Raw genomic sequence first — 15447 nt, 5'->3', positions numbered from 1 at the left:
CATATTTAATACCTTGCCCGAAAAACATTTTGTATTGAGGTTCCAAACTTAACTATCATTTGTTTGACAATGTGTTAGAAACTTCCTGTTTTTTGACACCCAGCATTCCTATTTCTAGATTCAGCTTCTCTACCCACAGTCTCACAATAATCACTGACTTTTGAAACGTTCATAAATTGTTATTTAATCTTAGAGTTCAAAATAGAAAACTTTAGGCAACGTATCAAAACAGAGGAATTGTATTTAACTAACTCATTGATACTGAGATCTGTCATCTTTGTAAAATGCAGTGAATACCAATGGCACAATAAAAATCTGTGTATATGCAGTCAGGTGACATAGTAACTAATAAAGCCTTTCTAATGTTTGTCATTTTGCTGCGTTAGAGAGTATTTTTCCCATTTAGTTATTGATAACACCTATAATTCTCCATACTCAGAGGAGCAACATAGGTGTCAGAATTCTGTTCTTAGATAGTGATTAAGAAATGTACAAAAATAAAAGTACACATCTTTTTGTCATTAAAGACATCAACTGTACTTTTACATAGTCCCAATTTTGTGTTTCATAGATATGGCTGGCATTCCAGTAAACTATGAAGGTTGCATCAGAGTTGGTTGAATGAGCTGAACAGGACATCAGTCTTGTTCTTAAATTATTGTGTGTTATTCCTTCTCTTATAAATGGTTTCTTATATTTTCAATCTGTGCTGTTTCCCACCTTTTATATTATCACATGCTCCCATTGTATCCAGTGCTCACTGAAGTTAACTAGGAACCCACTATTAAATGAGCAATCTTGTTGTGAGGTCACATGCTTAGGAAGAGTCTGTCACTGCCTGCAGTACTGTTCAATTGTAGGGAAATAATGATCGATTTGGAGAGTAGCTGAATAAGAACAATAATAGGTATGAAAGGTTACCATGTTTATTATAATGTAATATGACTTCAAAGGTTTCTGGTAGGTGCTTTTTGTGTGTTTAAAATATTTCTTCTGGGTAGTTATCTATTAGGGAATTGTCAGGAGGTTGACTTTTGGTAGCAGTTACTAAGATAACTCATACGTATAAAGACTGATCTATGTGACATTTGCTCTCACTTTGCTTTTGGCCTCTTTGACGTGTGCAGGTATTAACATCTGGAGGTTTTTCGCCTTCCTCCGCAGCATGGGGCAGGGATCGCTAGCAGGAGGGTTCTCTGCCATTTGAAGTCACTAAAACACAGGATTTGGGGACTTCATCAGCAGAGTCAAGGGAAGGGTAGGGACGGTTTTGTGGCCTGCAGCATGCAGGGGGTCAGACCAGATGATCATAATGGTCCCTTCTGACCTTAAAGTCTATGAGTCTATGAATCAGGAAATAAGTGTGAAGTGACCAATTGTCACTGGGGTTGAAACAGGTTTTTTTCCCCTATAATTTTCTCATTTCTTAAAAATGGTCATATTATGTATTGGGGCGGGGAGAGGCACTTTAGACCTTTGGAAAACTGGGGCTTCAGAGAAGTCAGGAATATGCATAATAATAAGCACAACTAGAAAGCGAACAAGAATCACATAATCAGTATGCACTATTATTTGAATAGTATCACCAGTGAACAAGACATTTCACAATACGTGCATTGTGTCTAACATAGTAGAGTTCTCTTCTTCAAGTAATTTATAGTCTAAAGTCACAGCCTGTACAGTGCAACACAGCAATCCAAAGTAATGAGTGATACTAAGTTTGGAATGCTTTGTGGAACAGGTTTTTAAGAATTTTTTTAAAGAAAGGGATGAATGGTATGAAGGAGGTGAGGGGACTGTTATAAGAATTTGAGGCAGCATGAAAGATAGCACAAAGGCTACAGTGGGTAAAGGAGATGGAGAACAGTTTGAAATGAAGTGCACGGTGAGAGTAGAAGAGGATGGGTGGGCATAAGAAGATATATAGGCAGAGTGGAATTATGGAAGCTTTTGAAAGTATAGCATCTAATTGCAAATCTGATACAAAGAACAGGGGAAGCTAGAATGGATACTCAAGTAGGTGGGGTAACGTGGTCAGAATGGAGGATAATCTTGACAGCTACATTTTGGATGGCCTGAGTTAGGAAAAGGAAAGGCCATCAAGAAACAGGTTATGTTAGGTTTTAAAGATAATTGCACAGATTTGTATATTTGTTTATTTAAACCATTAAGTGCATACTACTGTAAATAAAGTGAATATGTTGAATTTGAGTAGTTATACGAAGGGTAAATACTGCTATTCTGAGGGGAGCAGGTTTTAAAGGTTGTATGTGCAGATCATGGGGCCATATAAGTACCAGGCCCTTAGAATAAAAATTTAAAAAAAAATCCAAATTTAATTTTCACTCTTTGTATTTGTTGTTTTCACTCTTGGTTTTAGTCAGTTTCACTTGCACAGTGCTGCAATGTTTTGAGTTCTAACACTGTAGGAAACTGTTTACATGACACAATCTTTCCACTGAAAGTTTTTAAGGAAGGACTGAAACAAATTTTTATTTTGAACTTTTGCAAGTGCTTATATTGCAATACCTATAAGATATGCTGCTGAAACCAACTGAATATTGGAAAATATATAGTTTGGGTCTGAAATAAATGTTGCTTTCTTTATTTTCCTTCCTGTCTCTTTAGCTTTAGCTTAATGGTGCTATATGTGAATTTGCATCAATTTAAAAAAAAGAAAAGCTGCTTCCTATGGAGCCAATAGGAGTATTGCTTCACAGATCAGAAGAGTGTTGCCAAAATTTCTTCAGCAAATCCGCTGTGACTGAGATCTCGTATTTGTTGGATTCAGCCTTTCGTTGCATGTGGTATAGAATTACACATAGTACAATATTACATTAATGCTAAGCTGAGCTGTGTAGTAAATGATTGATTTAAGACCTGCACTTGCTTTGTAGACCATACAAGTCTTAATCATAAATATTTCTGTTATGTTTATAACTAGTGAGGATGCGGAGATACTATGGCGTCTAGCGCGGGCCTCACGTGATCTAGCCCAACTTAGTACCACCTCTGCAGAAGAGAAAAAGCAACTGGTTTATGAAGCTCTTGAATATGCAAAGAAGGCACTGGAGAAAAATGAATCAAGTTTTGCAGTACACAAGGTGAGCCATTCAAAGTAATTTAATTGAAATTTTTCTATCCATTATCCTGACATCTGGCAGTAGAAACAGGAGTGACTGTGATTCTGCTGTGACCTTTACAGCTATAAGGTTATCTGGCAAATTTGTATGCTGCTTTCTTCAACGCACAATTTGTTAATTTTTTAGTTGAGACCCAGGAGAATTTGATGGTAGCTTTCTAAGAGGACCAGCACTTGGATTCTTGCAGATTAAATCAAACTCTCATATTTAGAAAATGACTGTCTACAGGACCACAGAGGCAGCTCTGTCTACAGGACCACAGAGGCAGCTGATTGGTCAGAGTTCTTGGTGCCTGAACTATTCCCCCTTTATCAGCCCAGAAAGTGCATCACAGATCCATTTTGTTCCCTCTGTGCCATTGTAGTGACTCTGCTGCAAGTTCCTAGGGTTCCTGGGTCTGTCCTCCTTTTTTTCTCCTGTTCCTCTTCTCTCCTCATTAGCATCAGACCCAGACCTTAGCAGAGGAGTAACTAAGTACAATCGGTGTTGCTGCCAATGCAAGTTAGTGATAGTGAGGCCCTGGCTCCTCCCATGGCTGGTTCCTCGCACCATTTAAATTATCCATTATAATTACAGTTCTCGTAAGCAAACAATAGTGTTAATTAATCAACACTTTAATAAATACTTGCTTTAAAATTTGAGTAATATTGTTCTGATCACTTGGTGATGATAATTTTATTTTAATTAGAGCTATTACTTATTCTTTTAATGACCTGTTTTGTTCTGAATTTAGTGGTATGCAATCTGCATCAGTGATGCGGGAGATTATGAAGGAATCAAGACTAAAATTGCAAATGCATATGTTATCAAGGAACACTTCCAGGTATTGTAAATAAGCATTTTTTAGTATGATAGCATCACTATATTTCATTTTCGAACAATGAGTCATAGAATCATAGAATATTAGGGTTGGAAGAGACCTCAGGAAGTCATCTAGACTAACCTCCTGCTCAAAGCAGGACCAACACCAACTAAATCATCCCAGCCAGGGCTTTGTCAAGCGGGCCTTAAAAACCTCTAAAGATGGAGATTCCACCACCTCCCTTGGTAACCCATTCCAATGCTTCACCACCCTTCTAGTGAAATAGTATTTCCTAATATCCAGCCTAGACCTCCCCCACTGCAACTTGAGACCATTACTCCTGTTCTGTCATCTGCCACCACTGAGAACAGCTGAGCTCCATCCTCTTTGGAACCCCCCTTCAGGTAGCTGAAGGCTGATCCCCCCTCACTCTTCTCTTCTGCAAACTAAATACCCCAGTTCCCTCAGCCGCTCCTCGTAAGTCCTGTGCCCCAGCCCCCTAATAATTTTTGTTGCTCTCCACTGGACTCTCTCCAATTTGTCCACGTCCTTTCTGTAGTGGGGGGACCAAAACTGGATGCAATACTCCAGGTGTGGCCTCACCAGTGCTGGTTTTCACATGCTGGGTGACAGCCCCCTGCAGGATGGGTCACCAGCTGTTTTCTGGGGTGGACAATTGCAATTCTGCGTCTGATCTCCCAGTCATATCAGTTTTCTCAGCAACCTGCAAACTGATCCTCAGGCACCGGAAGTGTCAGTGTGCGTTAAAAAAAATAGATAAACGAGGGCAAAATTAGCCCAGCAATTGAAACTTTATCAACAACTCTTTTGCCTGCGTTCCCTCACTAACTTTCTCAGTGGGCTCGTATGCACATGGAATGAGAGGTGATGTAATATACTGCAGGGCTATATTTTATCAGAGCCTTTGTCACAGAGAATGTTTTCAGTTGGTTAATTAAAGGCTAGTCTTACCTGCTTGCTGCACTTGGGGTGGGAGAGGAGGTAAGGCCATAAGAAGCATCTTTCCATGCCAGCCTGTATGCAGGGAGCAGGCTAAGATCACTCCTTGTGTTCAGATAGTTGTAAATCCTCCACGCCCGAAGTAGTGTTAGTCTGCCAGCTAGGCTGTATCCTGCTCCCTCAAATCAGTTACTGTGTATGCTGCTGTCAGAAGCATGTGCTAGTACACCACTTCTTTCTAAAAGTTGCAGCAAGGCCCTACTGTGCATCTTCCAGGAACACATAGTGGTGTCTGTCACGTTATGGGATGCAATCCAGACCAGTGCGGGGTTGTGTCACCACCTTTCCTGTAACTCTGGGTGCCTGAGATGCCCTGCTGCTGTGCTTCATGACCTGAATGTTAGCACACAAGCATGCAGGTCAAATGAAAAGAATATCTTTGTGTAGCTGTGAGCATTGTGTTCTTCAGTTGCTTTCCATTAAGATAAAAAAATCTCTGAATAGAAGGTGAGGACTGTTGAACCCTATATGAGCTTCTGAAACTAGTAGAGTATATATAGGCGTGAGCTTTGCTATTGCGAAGTGAGTATATCATCTTAGAATGGTCTTTGGCTGCTGAGTGTCGTCATGGGCTCTTTCAGTGCAAATTGCAGCTACTGAAGGCCAAATATTGGAGAAAATACAGCTCAGTAAACACCTGCTGAGTCTTCACGTGATTTTACTTTCACTCAGAAGCTGTATCAAAATCTTAACATACTGACATGATCAACCACTTGAAAAAAGCCAGCTGGCTTATTAGACATAAAGATAAGGAGCTCAGACTAGATTGTGAATACCAAATACTGTACGTCCCTGCGGTTGTTTGCATTTCACACAGATGAAATAGCAGGGGACAACTATGGGTGCATTTTTTCAGTGTTCTTAAGCCAGATCTGGTGAAACAACCTTTTACATCTTTTCTTTTTCTTGCTAGAAGGCCATTGAACTCAATCCAAAAGATGCTACCTCAATTCACCTTATGGGCATTTGGTAAGACTGATTATTTCTTCAAACCAGAGTTAGCTTGTGACAGAAAAGAAAAGAAAATGTTTGAGCAATGTTAAATGACTTGCAGAAATTTGTAGAGCAGCTAAATGGCTTGAAATCCACTCATGAAAATCTTTTGAAAATTGTCCTGAGTTATTTGAAAGACTCTGGCTATCCAAGTTTTAGTATAACTCAGAAGATGAAACTAACTGCTCAATGACCTTGTTTTAGTTCTAGTTCATTGGAATATAGAAGAATAAGTTGCAGACTTCAGTTTATTTTCACAGCAGGCACCAGAAATTGAGGACACTATTAATAGTGTTTCTGAGTGTCTGCCTCAGAGGTGTTGGGAGAGTCAAACCCGTAGTGTCTCTTGCCACTGACTTCAAAAGAGCCAGAATTTAAAATTTAAATGTATACTATGAATTAAGGTACTTTTGAAGACTGATGTGAGGACAGATAGGACAGATTGATATTCTTAAACAAAAAGCTTACACTGTCATGCTATCTAAATATGCTATTACATTTTTAAGAACTCTCTGAATTTTTATTTACTTTAGCATTAATGTGAGTCTGAAAATGTAGATGGAATGAGAATCAATCTGATTGTCACTGCCCATCACTGATGAATGGGAGGTGAAGAGCTGGGAATTTAACTTTAGTACAAACACCACATGTTATGCAGAAGCACCTTGGCTGGACATCTGGCACCTTTTCTCTGTCAGTGAGTGTGTGTGCACTAGATGCATCAGTCAGAGGAAAGCATATGAGAGAGAAGCTGTGAAGGAGAGAGAGAGAGAGCTAGCCTGGGAAATACAGGAGACAGAAAAAATCCATTCTACCAGAAAAATCGGGGCCAGCTGTGACCTGTATAACCACATGGGGGCTCCCTTTTCCCATTCTCTCATTGCTTTTTCTGAAATGTTCTCACATGGTATCGAAAACTTGTGGCATGTTTTGAGTCCAGATGCAGCACTTCCTCCTCCTTTTTGCAGATCTGTCAGAGAGCCCAAAGCCACTTCAGCCCTGTACAGGAAATCTTTAGAATGCCATAGTATGTCTACACTGAAAAAACCCACCAGCGGCAGTGAGTCACAGCCTGGGTCAGCTGACTTAGGCTCACGCTACTGAGTTAAAAATACCAGTATAGACATTTCTGCTGGAGTGGGAGCCTGGGATCCGAGATCCACCCTTGTTACAGTGTCTCAGAGTCCAGGCTCCAGCCTGAGCAGGAACATCTACACTGTTATTTTTAGTCCCACAGCATGAGCACCACAAACCAGAGTCAGTTGACCCAGGCTCAGAGACTCACTTTCTGTGTAGAAGTACCCACAGAAGATGGTGAAAATGAAGAGGATAAGAATGGATTTGTAGAATCAGTTCCAAGTTCCACAAACTGGTCCTTGCCATGGCTTTATTTCTGGTCTCCGGCAACCTAGCAAGCTCCAGCTTTCCCTGCTTGCCTTTCCTGAGTAACAGCCTGTCTGCACCACTAGCTCCAAAGTAGCCTGACTTCCTGGAATAGTCTGAGAACTTATTTTTCTAGGAGCAGAGGCAGCAACTGTTGCCACCCAGCACTCAGGGGGAGCCTACGGGCCAGCTCTGAGGCAGCCTCTTGTTGTTCCGATGTCTAGAAGGGGTAGGGAATGCCCAGCTAGAGCCCCATGAACCGGACTCAGTTGACCCAGGAAAACTGTAGGGAAAAGCTGAGAAGAGGGAATTGTGTGTCACTACTTGGGTAGTGAAGTGCTACCAAGTTGTATAGTTTTTGAAATGTTCTGAGAATTGGGAGTCCCTACATTCCTATCACAGATTTGGGATTAAAAATCAATTATTGGATCAGTTCCTTCCTCTCACTCCCCTTCTGTTTCGTCCTGCACTGGCATCGTGAGTGTTTGCCAATAGCATTCTACCAAGGCTTTGCTACTGTACCCCATTTGGGTGTCTGCTTTCCAACACTCAGGCTTCAATAAGTTTCTAGACCTTTACCACATCTGTTCCCTCCCCCTCCCCCAGAAATCAGGCTGCATGTACATATGAGGAATTTCAAACATTGTTTTCTTAGCAAATCAAGGCTAATCGTGAATTCAGATGTGTTTCTGGAATATGGTGTTACAAACGTTATCAGTATCACATATGCTGCACTTTACTTGTTTAAAACTCTACAAATATTAATCCTTACAGTTTCCCCATAAGCAAGTAATGACTATTTCCATTTTGCAAATGGGGAAACTGAGGTAGGGAACAGGGACTTAGCCAACTGGCAGACCCAGGATTAGAACTCAGAAGTTTGACTCACAATCCTGTTCTCATGAGTGTAGAACATGCAGGCTCTCAAGAGTACTATTGTTTTTGGGGTTTTTTAATTAAGTAATCAAGAGGAGCAAGCTAATGTTTAGGTCAGGCTGTCATCATTCAGTTTTATATGGTTATTACAAAAATTTTCAAACACCCAAATGCATACAGTATATGGTTAAATCACTACAGTACAAGCCATAAGGCTGGATCTGGTTGGAGTGATAACTTTAATTCCGTGATTTTTCTCAGTAAAATCAAGCTATAGGCTATATTGTAAACTTTGTGCTAAAAGTTGGATTTTGATCTTTATTATGCAATAGCGATTAGCAGCAATGGAGGCGCTAAACTTCTTTAGCAGAGTGGTTATGTCTTCTGCAACAATTGTTTCAATTTATTTTTAATTTAAGTATCTTATTGTTATTGTAACTACTGATTCAAAGACCAAGTAATATCATTGCAATTATTCACAATTGTGGGTTCTTGGCAGGATGACAAACTTTGACACTTGGGGGTCCTTCAACTCCCAAAAAGTATGAACCTCCAAATAAAGGAGAAATGTGAAATATATAAAACCTTTTTGCTTTTGCTCCAGGTGTTACTCATTTGCTGAAATGCCATGGTACCAAAGCAAAATAGCTGCAATGCTATTTGCAACACCACCAACCTCCACGTATGAAGAGGTACTATATGCAAATACTTGTTCCCCATAGACTTTTCTTAGCAAAAATAAGAAGCCACTAACATGTTCTAGTAATAATTGTACTAATAAAGCTCACCTCCCAGAAGTGCTCAGAATGATGAACAATACAGGTGCAGTCATATACAAAATTGTACTGATGGATTAAATATAGATTTGGAGCCGATGAAGTTGCCTTGTTAGAAATATGCAAGATTCCATGTAAAAACAACAAACATTAATTCGTTTCTTCTCAAGTCAGGCCTTGCCTAGAACAGCCACAAAGTGACTAATGACATTATTATTTGGCAAATATCCTTTTGGACTGTGAAAGCTTGATATTAGGTCCATAAGAAGTACATGCAAAAACTAGGATGAAAGCCTCCAATTTATTTTCCATTGATGACATACAGTAAAAAGGAGTTATCTTAGTTCATGAACCTATTGAACCACCTTCTCTCAAATGTGGATGATTTAATGAGATACACACAAGGGGCAGCTGAGAATTAATCTCCAAACCACCACATAGCACATAAAGTGGTGCATACTCAGAGACAGATTACCATTAGGACAGACCACAGATAATTGTCTGTCTAGGTTCCAGTGCAGCTCTCTTCACCATGATATCTGAGCACCTACATATTATTTGATGTGATACTCAGTATTTATATTTTCGTTTCCTTCTATGAAAATAAAATGCTTCCCTCTGATTTTGTCATTTTTCATTAGCAAATATTTCCTCTTCATCCTCATGACTGTTTAACTACTTGAGTTTTCCTCCAGATTGAACTTGAGGTATCTTTGTCCTCCACAGTCATGTGATTTTTGTTTTTTATTTCATATTTTATTATATACATGTAAAGGTGCCCGTCTTAATAAGATCTAGAAGCCAGTATTATTTCCATCCTAGATTTGGGTTGGGGTTTTTTTTTTTTTTTTTTTTTTGGTAATGTATGAAGAAACGGAGGTCCAGAGAGTTTAAGTGATTTGCCCGAGGTCACATAGGAAGTCTGTGTCATAACCATGACTACAACACAGTTCTCCTGACTCCAGGAGCTTTTAAGTACTAGAGCACATTGCCTGCTGTGTAAGGGCTTGCCCACACAAAGAGTGTGCGACAAGCTGGGGATACAAATCTACCTCACACTTGCCTGAGATGCACTAAGTGTCGGTGTGGCACGTGCGGCCCTGTACTAGAAGTTGCCTACTTTGATTTCAAAGGGGGGGTAGATCAAAGGGAATTTTTTGTGCATGGCAACAGTGTCCACACAGACAGTGTGTGGCAGGCTAGTACAAGATAGATTTGCTCCCCAGTTTGCTGTGCACTAAGTATTCGTATAGACAAGCCCTCATATACTTAGAATAGTGGTGGCAGAATTGTTTTCAGCCTAATCCAGACATAAAGAGTCTGTGACTGGCTTTTTTTTTTTTCTATTCAACTATATAACTTTGATCAGAGTTAGCTTAGGGACCTCCAAAAAAACTATTAAATTACACTAAATGTGTTACATTTTTAGTTGAATAACTTGGTTTTGAAAATCCCATCAGGCCTTGCTGTTAGTGAACAAATCTAAGTTCCTGCAGCTGTGTTCAGGTTTTCTGTATGAACAGGCAAATTTTTGGCCATAACCTCTACTAAATAATGTTTCTTTCTCTCCCCCCTACCCCCCAAAGAAAAGCACTATGAAAGCAGCTGCAAGAGATTTGCTGCCTTGCAGAAAGCTAATGTTTATTGCTTGAGTTTTGATTGAAAAAAGCAAATAGGCTTTTGCAACTGAAAGTGAAGCTTATAAAGTAGCCACTAAATCTCACTCCTCAGAAGAATAAATCCAAAATGGTAACCAGGATTTCATAGTACTGCTGAATTCTGCAAAACCAGGCACTGGGTTTTGTAGTACTTTAAAAATGAATCGAGTATTAAGTATGTTGCAGTGTCAACTCCACCCTTACTGATGTCCGCATGTTGCTGAAAATAAATTTCTGCAACATCAGCACAAAGAGCATTTTGTGGATGCTTAGCGGCTTTTTCAAAAAATCGTTTTTAGACAATACTTTCCCTGTAGGTCATTAACATTGAGCAAAAATACTTAGTATGTGATGGCTGTTTATTAAATGAGATAGTGGTTCAGTCTAGCACAGTAATGACTAATGCCAACAAAAGTTGTAGTGAGGTGCTAAGCCAAGGAATAAATGGATGTATAGACAGAAATACTCTCAAACCGGTAGGGTTGGAGCACAGGAGTGTGATAGGGTGGAGAAGCTTGTATGGCCATTGTCAGTGCTGATCCTGTTGTGTGGGTAAGAAGGACTTCGGTCCTCAATGCTGTCAACTTGGTACTTTTAAAAGCATTATTCTGAGTGGTGAATTTAAAAACAAATATACATCTAGAATATATTTCTTCACTTGTTCTGAGATCAGTCCAACTTTGTGGTAGTTAAATATATATTATAAGGCTGTTTGTCTCTGTGTTCTGTTGACAGTAGATCACCAACAGTATCTCTTGATTTAAAAAAAACAAAAAACAAAAAACAAAACACAGCCTTCTTGTACAGGTGGGTGTTCTCAGTAACAAATTGATTCTGTGGACTTAGTCATTCAGCATTGCATTACTAACATAGACTCTTATCTTTTCCAGGCCCTAAGTTACTTTCACAAGGCTGAAGAAGGTAATTTTTGTGTAGTTTGTTTGTGGGTAGAGTTGAGTCACCCTGGGCGAGAGACTCAAGCAAGCAAGCAAATACCAAGGGGTTAAACACGTAGTAGTATATGTACTGTTGAAACATAGGTTCAAGGTCCCTGGCCGCACCACTCAGCTCATTAGACCTAAATTATATGGCAAGCTTTTTCCTCTTCCCCCCCTTTATGCAGCAGAGCTGTGGTGAATTATGATGTGATGATTTTAACCAATTGCACAGTTATTGGGGAACCTTCAGTTTGATTGAAATATTTCTAAAAATGCACTATATAGTGAAATGTATGCATACCACTTGTAGCAGTGCAATATTTCCAGTTATTTATGGTAGTTCCAGTGGGCAACATTTGAAAAAGCAAAGAACCAGTTCAGACAGTTTCTCTTTCTTACTCATGAATAGAGCTGGTTGGGGGAAAAAATCTGCAAAAAGTCTTATTTTTCAACTACTTGTGCATGAAGTGAATTAGGAATTACATTGCTTCTCACCAGAAGCTGAATGAAAACTTTTCCTTTCCTTGCTTAAGGGTCAGCTTAAATACAACTGGGAGTAAAGACTGTCTCCTGACAAAAGGAAATATTTTTGAATTTTTTCTCCCTGTTACCTGAAGTGGAGAAATAGTGGTTGGGCCCAGAGAGGGAGTGATTTACCCAGTACAACCTGACTAGCAGCTACTGAATTGTAGCTTGCCCAGTTGCAGCTAATTATTTAATCTGAGGCTTCTTTGAAAAGGTCTTTCCACCACAGCTAGAAAGACAGACCACTGACACCCGCAAAATATGCCCCCCCCCCAAGTAAAAATATCCCTGAGAAAAATCAGCCAACAAAGAAAATATCCCATACAGGCTTTTTACCCCAAAAGAGAGGCAAGCCAGAACCACTAGGGACTCCACTATTGCTATCTTACGTAGAATACATTAATACTACAGTGATGGGCAGCAGCAGAAACCCCTAAAATAGATTATAGATAAAGCATTGAATTAGAAGTCTGTGAGAGAGTTAGTACAGGCAGGAGATTGGGATGGTGGATGCACAATTTTAGGAAGAAAATACCAAGAGCTGGCTATAAAGAGAATTTGGTTGTTTTTAAGTAATTGAGGGAACCTCTGTCCTGTGTTTCGGTTGGTGCCTGTTAGAATGCTTAAAAGATAAGATGTATCTTCTGTTTCTCTACTGTTTGACCTGCCACTTTAGCCTATGACTTGTCACCCCTCTCCAGGAGTCTGTCAGCACTGCTATGTAAGCCCAGGGTTAGTAGAACTTGAGGTGTCAGACCTTGGCTTTGTTAACCTAGGGCTTGAAGGTCTGTACTGATTTATAACCCCAGGCTAGGAATTGTTGAGCCCTGGGTCCCAACCTTTGTGGGCTGGAGTCCACTGCCCATATTCCAGCCTTCCTAGCACTTTCCCAAAATGTGGCCACTCTGGCCCTTTGTGGGAAAACTTGACTGTCCAGGGGACAAAGAATGTCAGCCCATGGGATTGTTGCAGGATACTTGTGGCAGACTCCGAGACCATGAGTCCAGTGTGGCTGCATCCACGTAGCAAAGCAGTAAGGTTGGCTTGAACCCTGAGTCCTGGCTTGACTCAGGTTTGGACCCTCACCCATATGGGTTCTTGGGACCCTAGAACCAAGCCCTGGGTTAGCACGATTTGTGTGTAGCCAGAAGGTGGGTTAGGCTTAAACCTGAGTTTGAACCCTGGATTTATATTGCAGTTACACATACCCTAGCTGGCTATTCAGTTTAACTTTGTGTGCAGATGCTAAGACCTGCAGGAGAGAAGGTACTTAGCAGATGCTGAGTTGTCTCTCTCACCCTCACCACTCCAGCTCTGAGAGAAGATCTGAGTAGACTTGTGATCATTCTTGTTGTTATGCTGTCCTCATTCTGGATAAATCTCCCTGTTACCGCCTCCTGGCTCTTGTCCATTTAAGAGACCAAATACAGGAAACTGACTGAATTCCCCTTAGTACAGAAACCAAACAGAGAGACAGGATGAAGACAAAAAACAGAATGTAGAGAAGCTGAAATGCAGAATGTGACCATGTTTTTGTGGATTTGTGTGACAAACAAGGATTTATGCAGTAATTCGACAAAGTTAAATTACATGCCCATGTAACTTACTGTGTGGGGGTCCCTATCATATGTTTATAATCAGCAGGAAGAAGTATATCATTCAGTACTGCATGTTTGATACATGGCATCTTAGGTTTTTCCCTTTGAGTTGCTTTTTATTAATTCAAGCTCATGGAAAGGTTCATTATGTGAAAAAGTTATAGTTAAGTCAGCAAACATCACTGACATCAAATAAGCCAAATTTATACTTGCAGCTATGGAGTTCAGTTTTGAAATTTGGGCCTTATCAAAGAAAAATAAGAATGAGGAGAATTATATACTCTTTTAAAAAGGAAGCCTGGCAAATATGAAGTGACTTTTTGATGGAAGTTAAGAATGAGGCGGGTAGCAGGCCTAGTGGTTAGAACAGGGGACTGGAGTAGGACATCCTGGTTCTATTCCCAAGCTGCTGCTGACTTGCTGTGTGATCTTAGGCAAGCTAACCCTTTCTACCTATTTCCCCATTTTATAAAGTGATGTTTGCCCATCGGAGGAAAGGTGCATACAGTGGCCGCCTCTTAATAGCAATCCAGATCTTAACAATTTCTGGTTAATAGCAACATTTGGCTGAGAACCAAGCCCGTCCCATTGGCGTTAATAGGATTTGGTTATTGACCACAGAGATGCCTCTTATTAAGAACTTTTTGACATACCTTCCCTGGCTGCAGCCCCCGCAAACATGCCTGCAGCTTGGAGGGGAGGTTGCAAGCAGGACGGTAGTGGGGAGGAGGGATGCAGCCCTCTTGCTGGGGCTTTCCATGAGGAGCAGGGGCCCACAGGGCTGTACTCTGCCTCTCTGTACTCTCCAGCCTGCGCCCAGGCATGGCAGTGGGACCCTGGGCTCAGCAATTCCTTCCCAGGCTGCAGCCTCCCAAACCTTGTGGTTGCTGCCCTGCCCTCGGCCTCCCCTCCCAGCCACAGGCAGGTGTGCAGGGCTGCAGGGAGAGGTAGCATGCATGTCTTGGTGCTTCCTACCCTGACTCCAGCCAGAGAAGTCCCAGCACTCCTTGCCCTGGCTGCAGCCCTGCAAACTTGCCTTCCATTTATTGGCAACCTTTAGATAAAAGAGACTTTTTGCTGGGAACCAAGAGGTTACTAATAAGTAGAATCTACTGTAATTTATTGAATGTCATCATTATTCTCATCCCTGTAGGATACTTGGAGAAAACACTTTCTGCCCGGAAAGCTTATGTTGTAAAGTCTATGGCCCAAATAGACACAGTGCACAGGCCTTGAGTGTTTGAACCAATGAAAATCCTCTCTTACAAGAGGAAAGGGTTCTTTTTGTTTCCCTTTGCTAAAAATACAAATTTCCATCAGTACTTTCTTCGATATTGTCAAAATTTTCTCCCCTCCTTCTCAGGCCTCAGCTGCACCAGTGTTACCTATGTGCAACTCACACACATGGCTCCTGGAGCGGAGGAGACAGTGTTACTTAGGGTTACCATACATCTGGTTTTTCCCGGACATGTCCGGCTTTTTGGTAATCAAACCCCCGTCCGGGGGGAATTGCCAAAAAGTCGAACATGTCCGGGAAAATGCCGGCCAGGCACTTCCCCTTCCGCGGCTGCTCTGCTCCTCCCCTTACTTTTCGGCTCGATTTAAGAGCTGAGCTGCCCAAGCGCTATGGGCTTCAGGCAGCCCCCTTGCCTCCGGACCCCAGCCGCCGGCCGGGCACTTCCCCTCCCGGGCTCCGGCGGCGCAGGGTCCGGAGGCATGGGGGCTGCCCGAAGCC

At 41.2% G+C, this 15447-nt stretch overlaps 1 protein-coding gene across 3 annotated transcripts in view; it reads left to right on the top strand.

The window, feature by feature from the left end:
- Window positions 1–15447, top strand: part of RMDN1 (regulator of microtubule dynamics 1) — a 29032-nt gene that overhangs the window by 10421 nt on the left and 3164 nt on the right. For 2 of the 3 annotated variants that reach the window (XM_034763225.1, XM_034763227.1), the window contains exons 4-8: window positions 2945–3104; window positions 3877–3966; window positions 5879–5934; window positions 8822–8909; window positions 11542–11572. In XM_034763225.1, coding sequence (XP_034619116.1) covers window positions 2945–3104; window positions 3877–3966; window positions 5879–5934; window positions 8822–8909; window positions 11542–11572 — 425 coding nt within the window. Of the gene's footprint in view, window positions 1–2944; window positions 3105–3876; window positions 3967–5878; window positions 5935–8821; window positions 8910–9634; window positions 9701–11541; window positions 11573–15447 lie in introns of all 3 variants that reach the window. The other variant, XR_004644780.1, reaches the window with a different exon arrangement.

Source organism: Trachemys scripta, chromosome 2 (genome assembly GCF_013100865.1).
Source record: "Trachemys scripta elegans isolate TJP31775 chromosome 2, CAS_Tse_1.0, whole genome shotgun sequence".
NCBI lineage: Eukaryota > Metazoa > Chordata > Testudines > Emydidae > Trachemys > Trachemys scripta.
The sequence above is the reverse complement of the archived record's forward strand: the minus strand, read 5'-3'. Positions and strand labels throughout refer to the sequence as shown.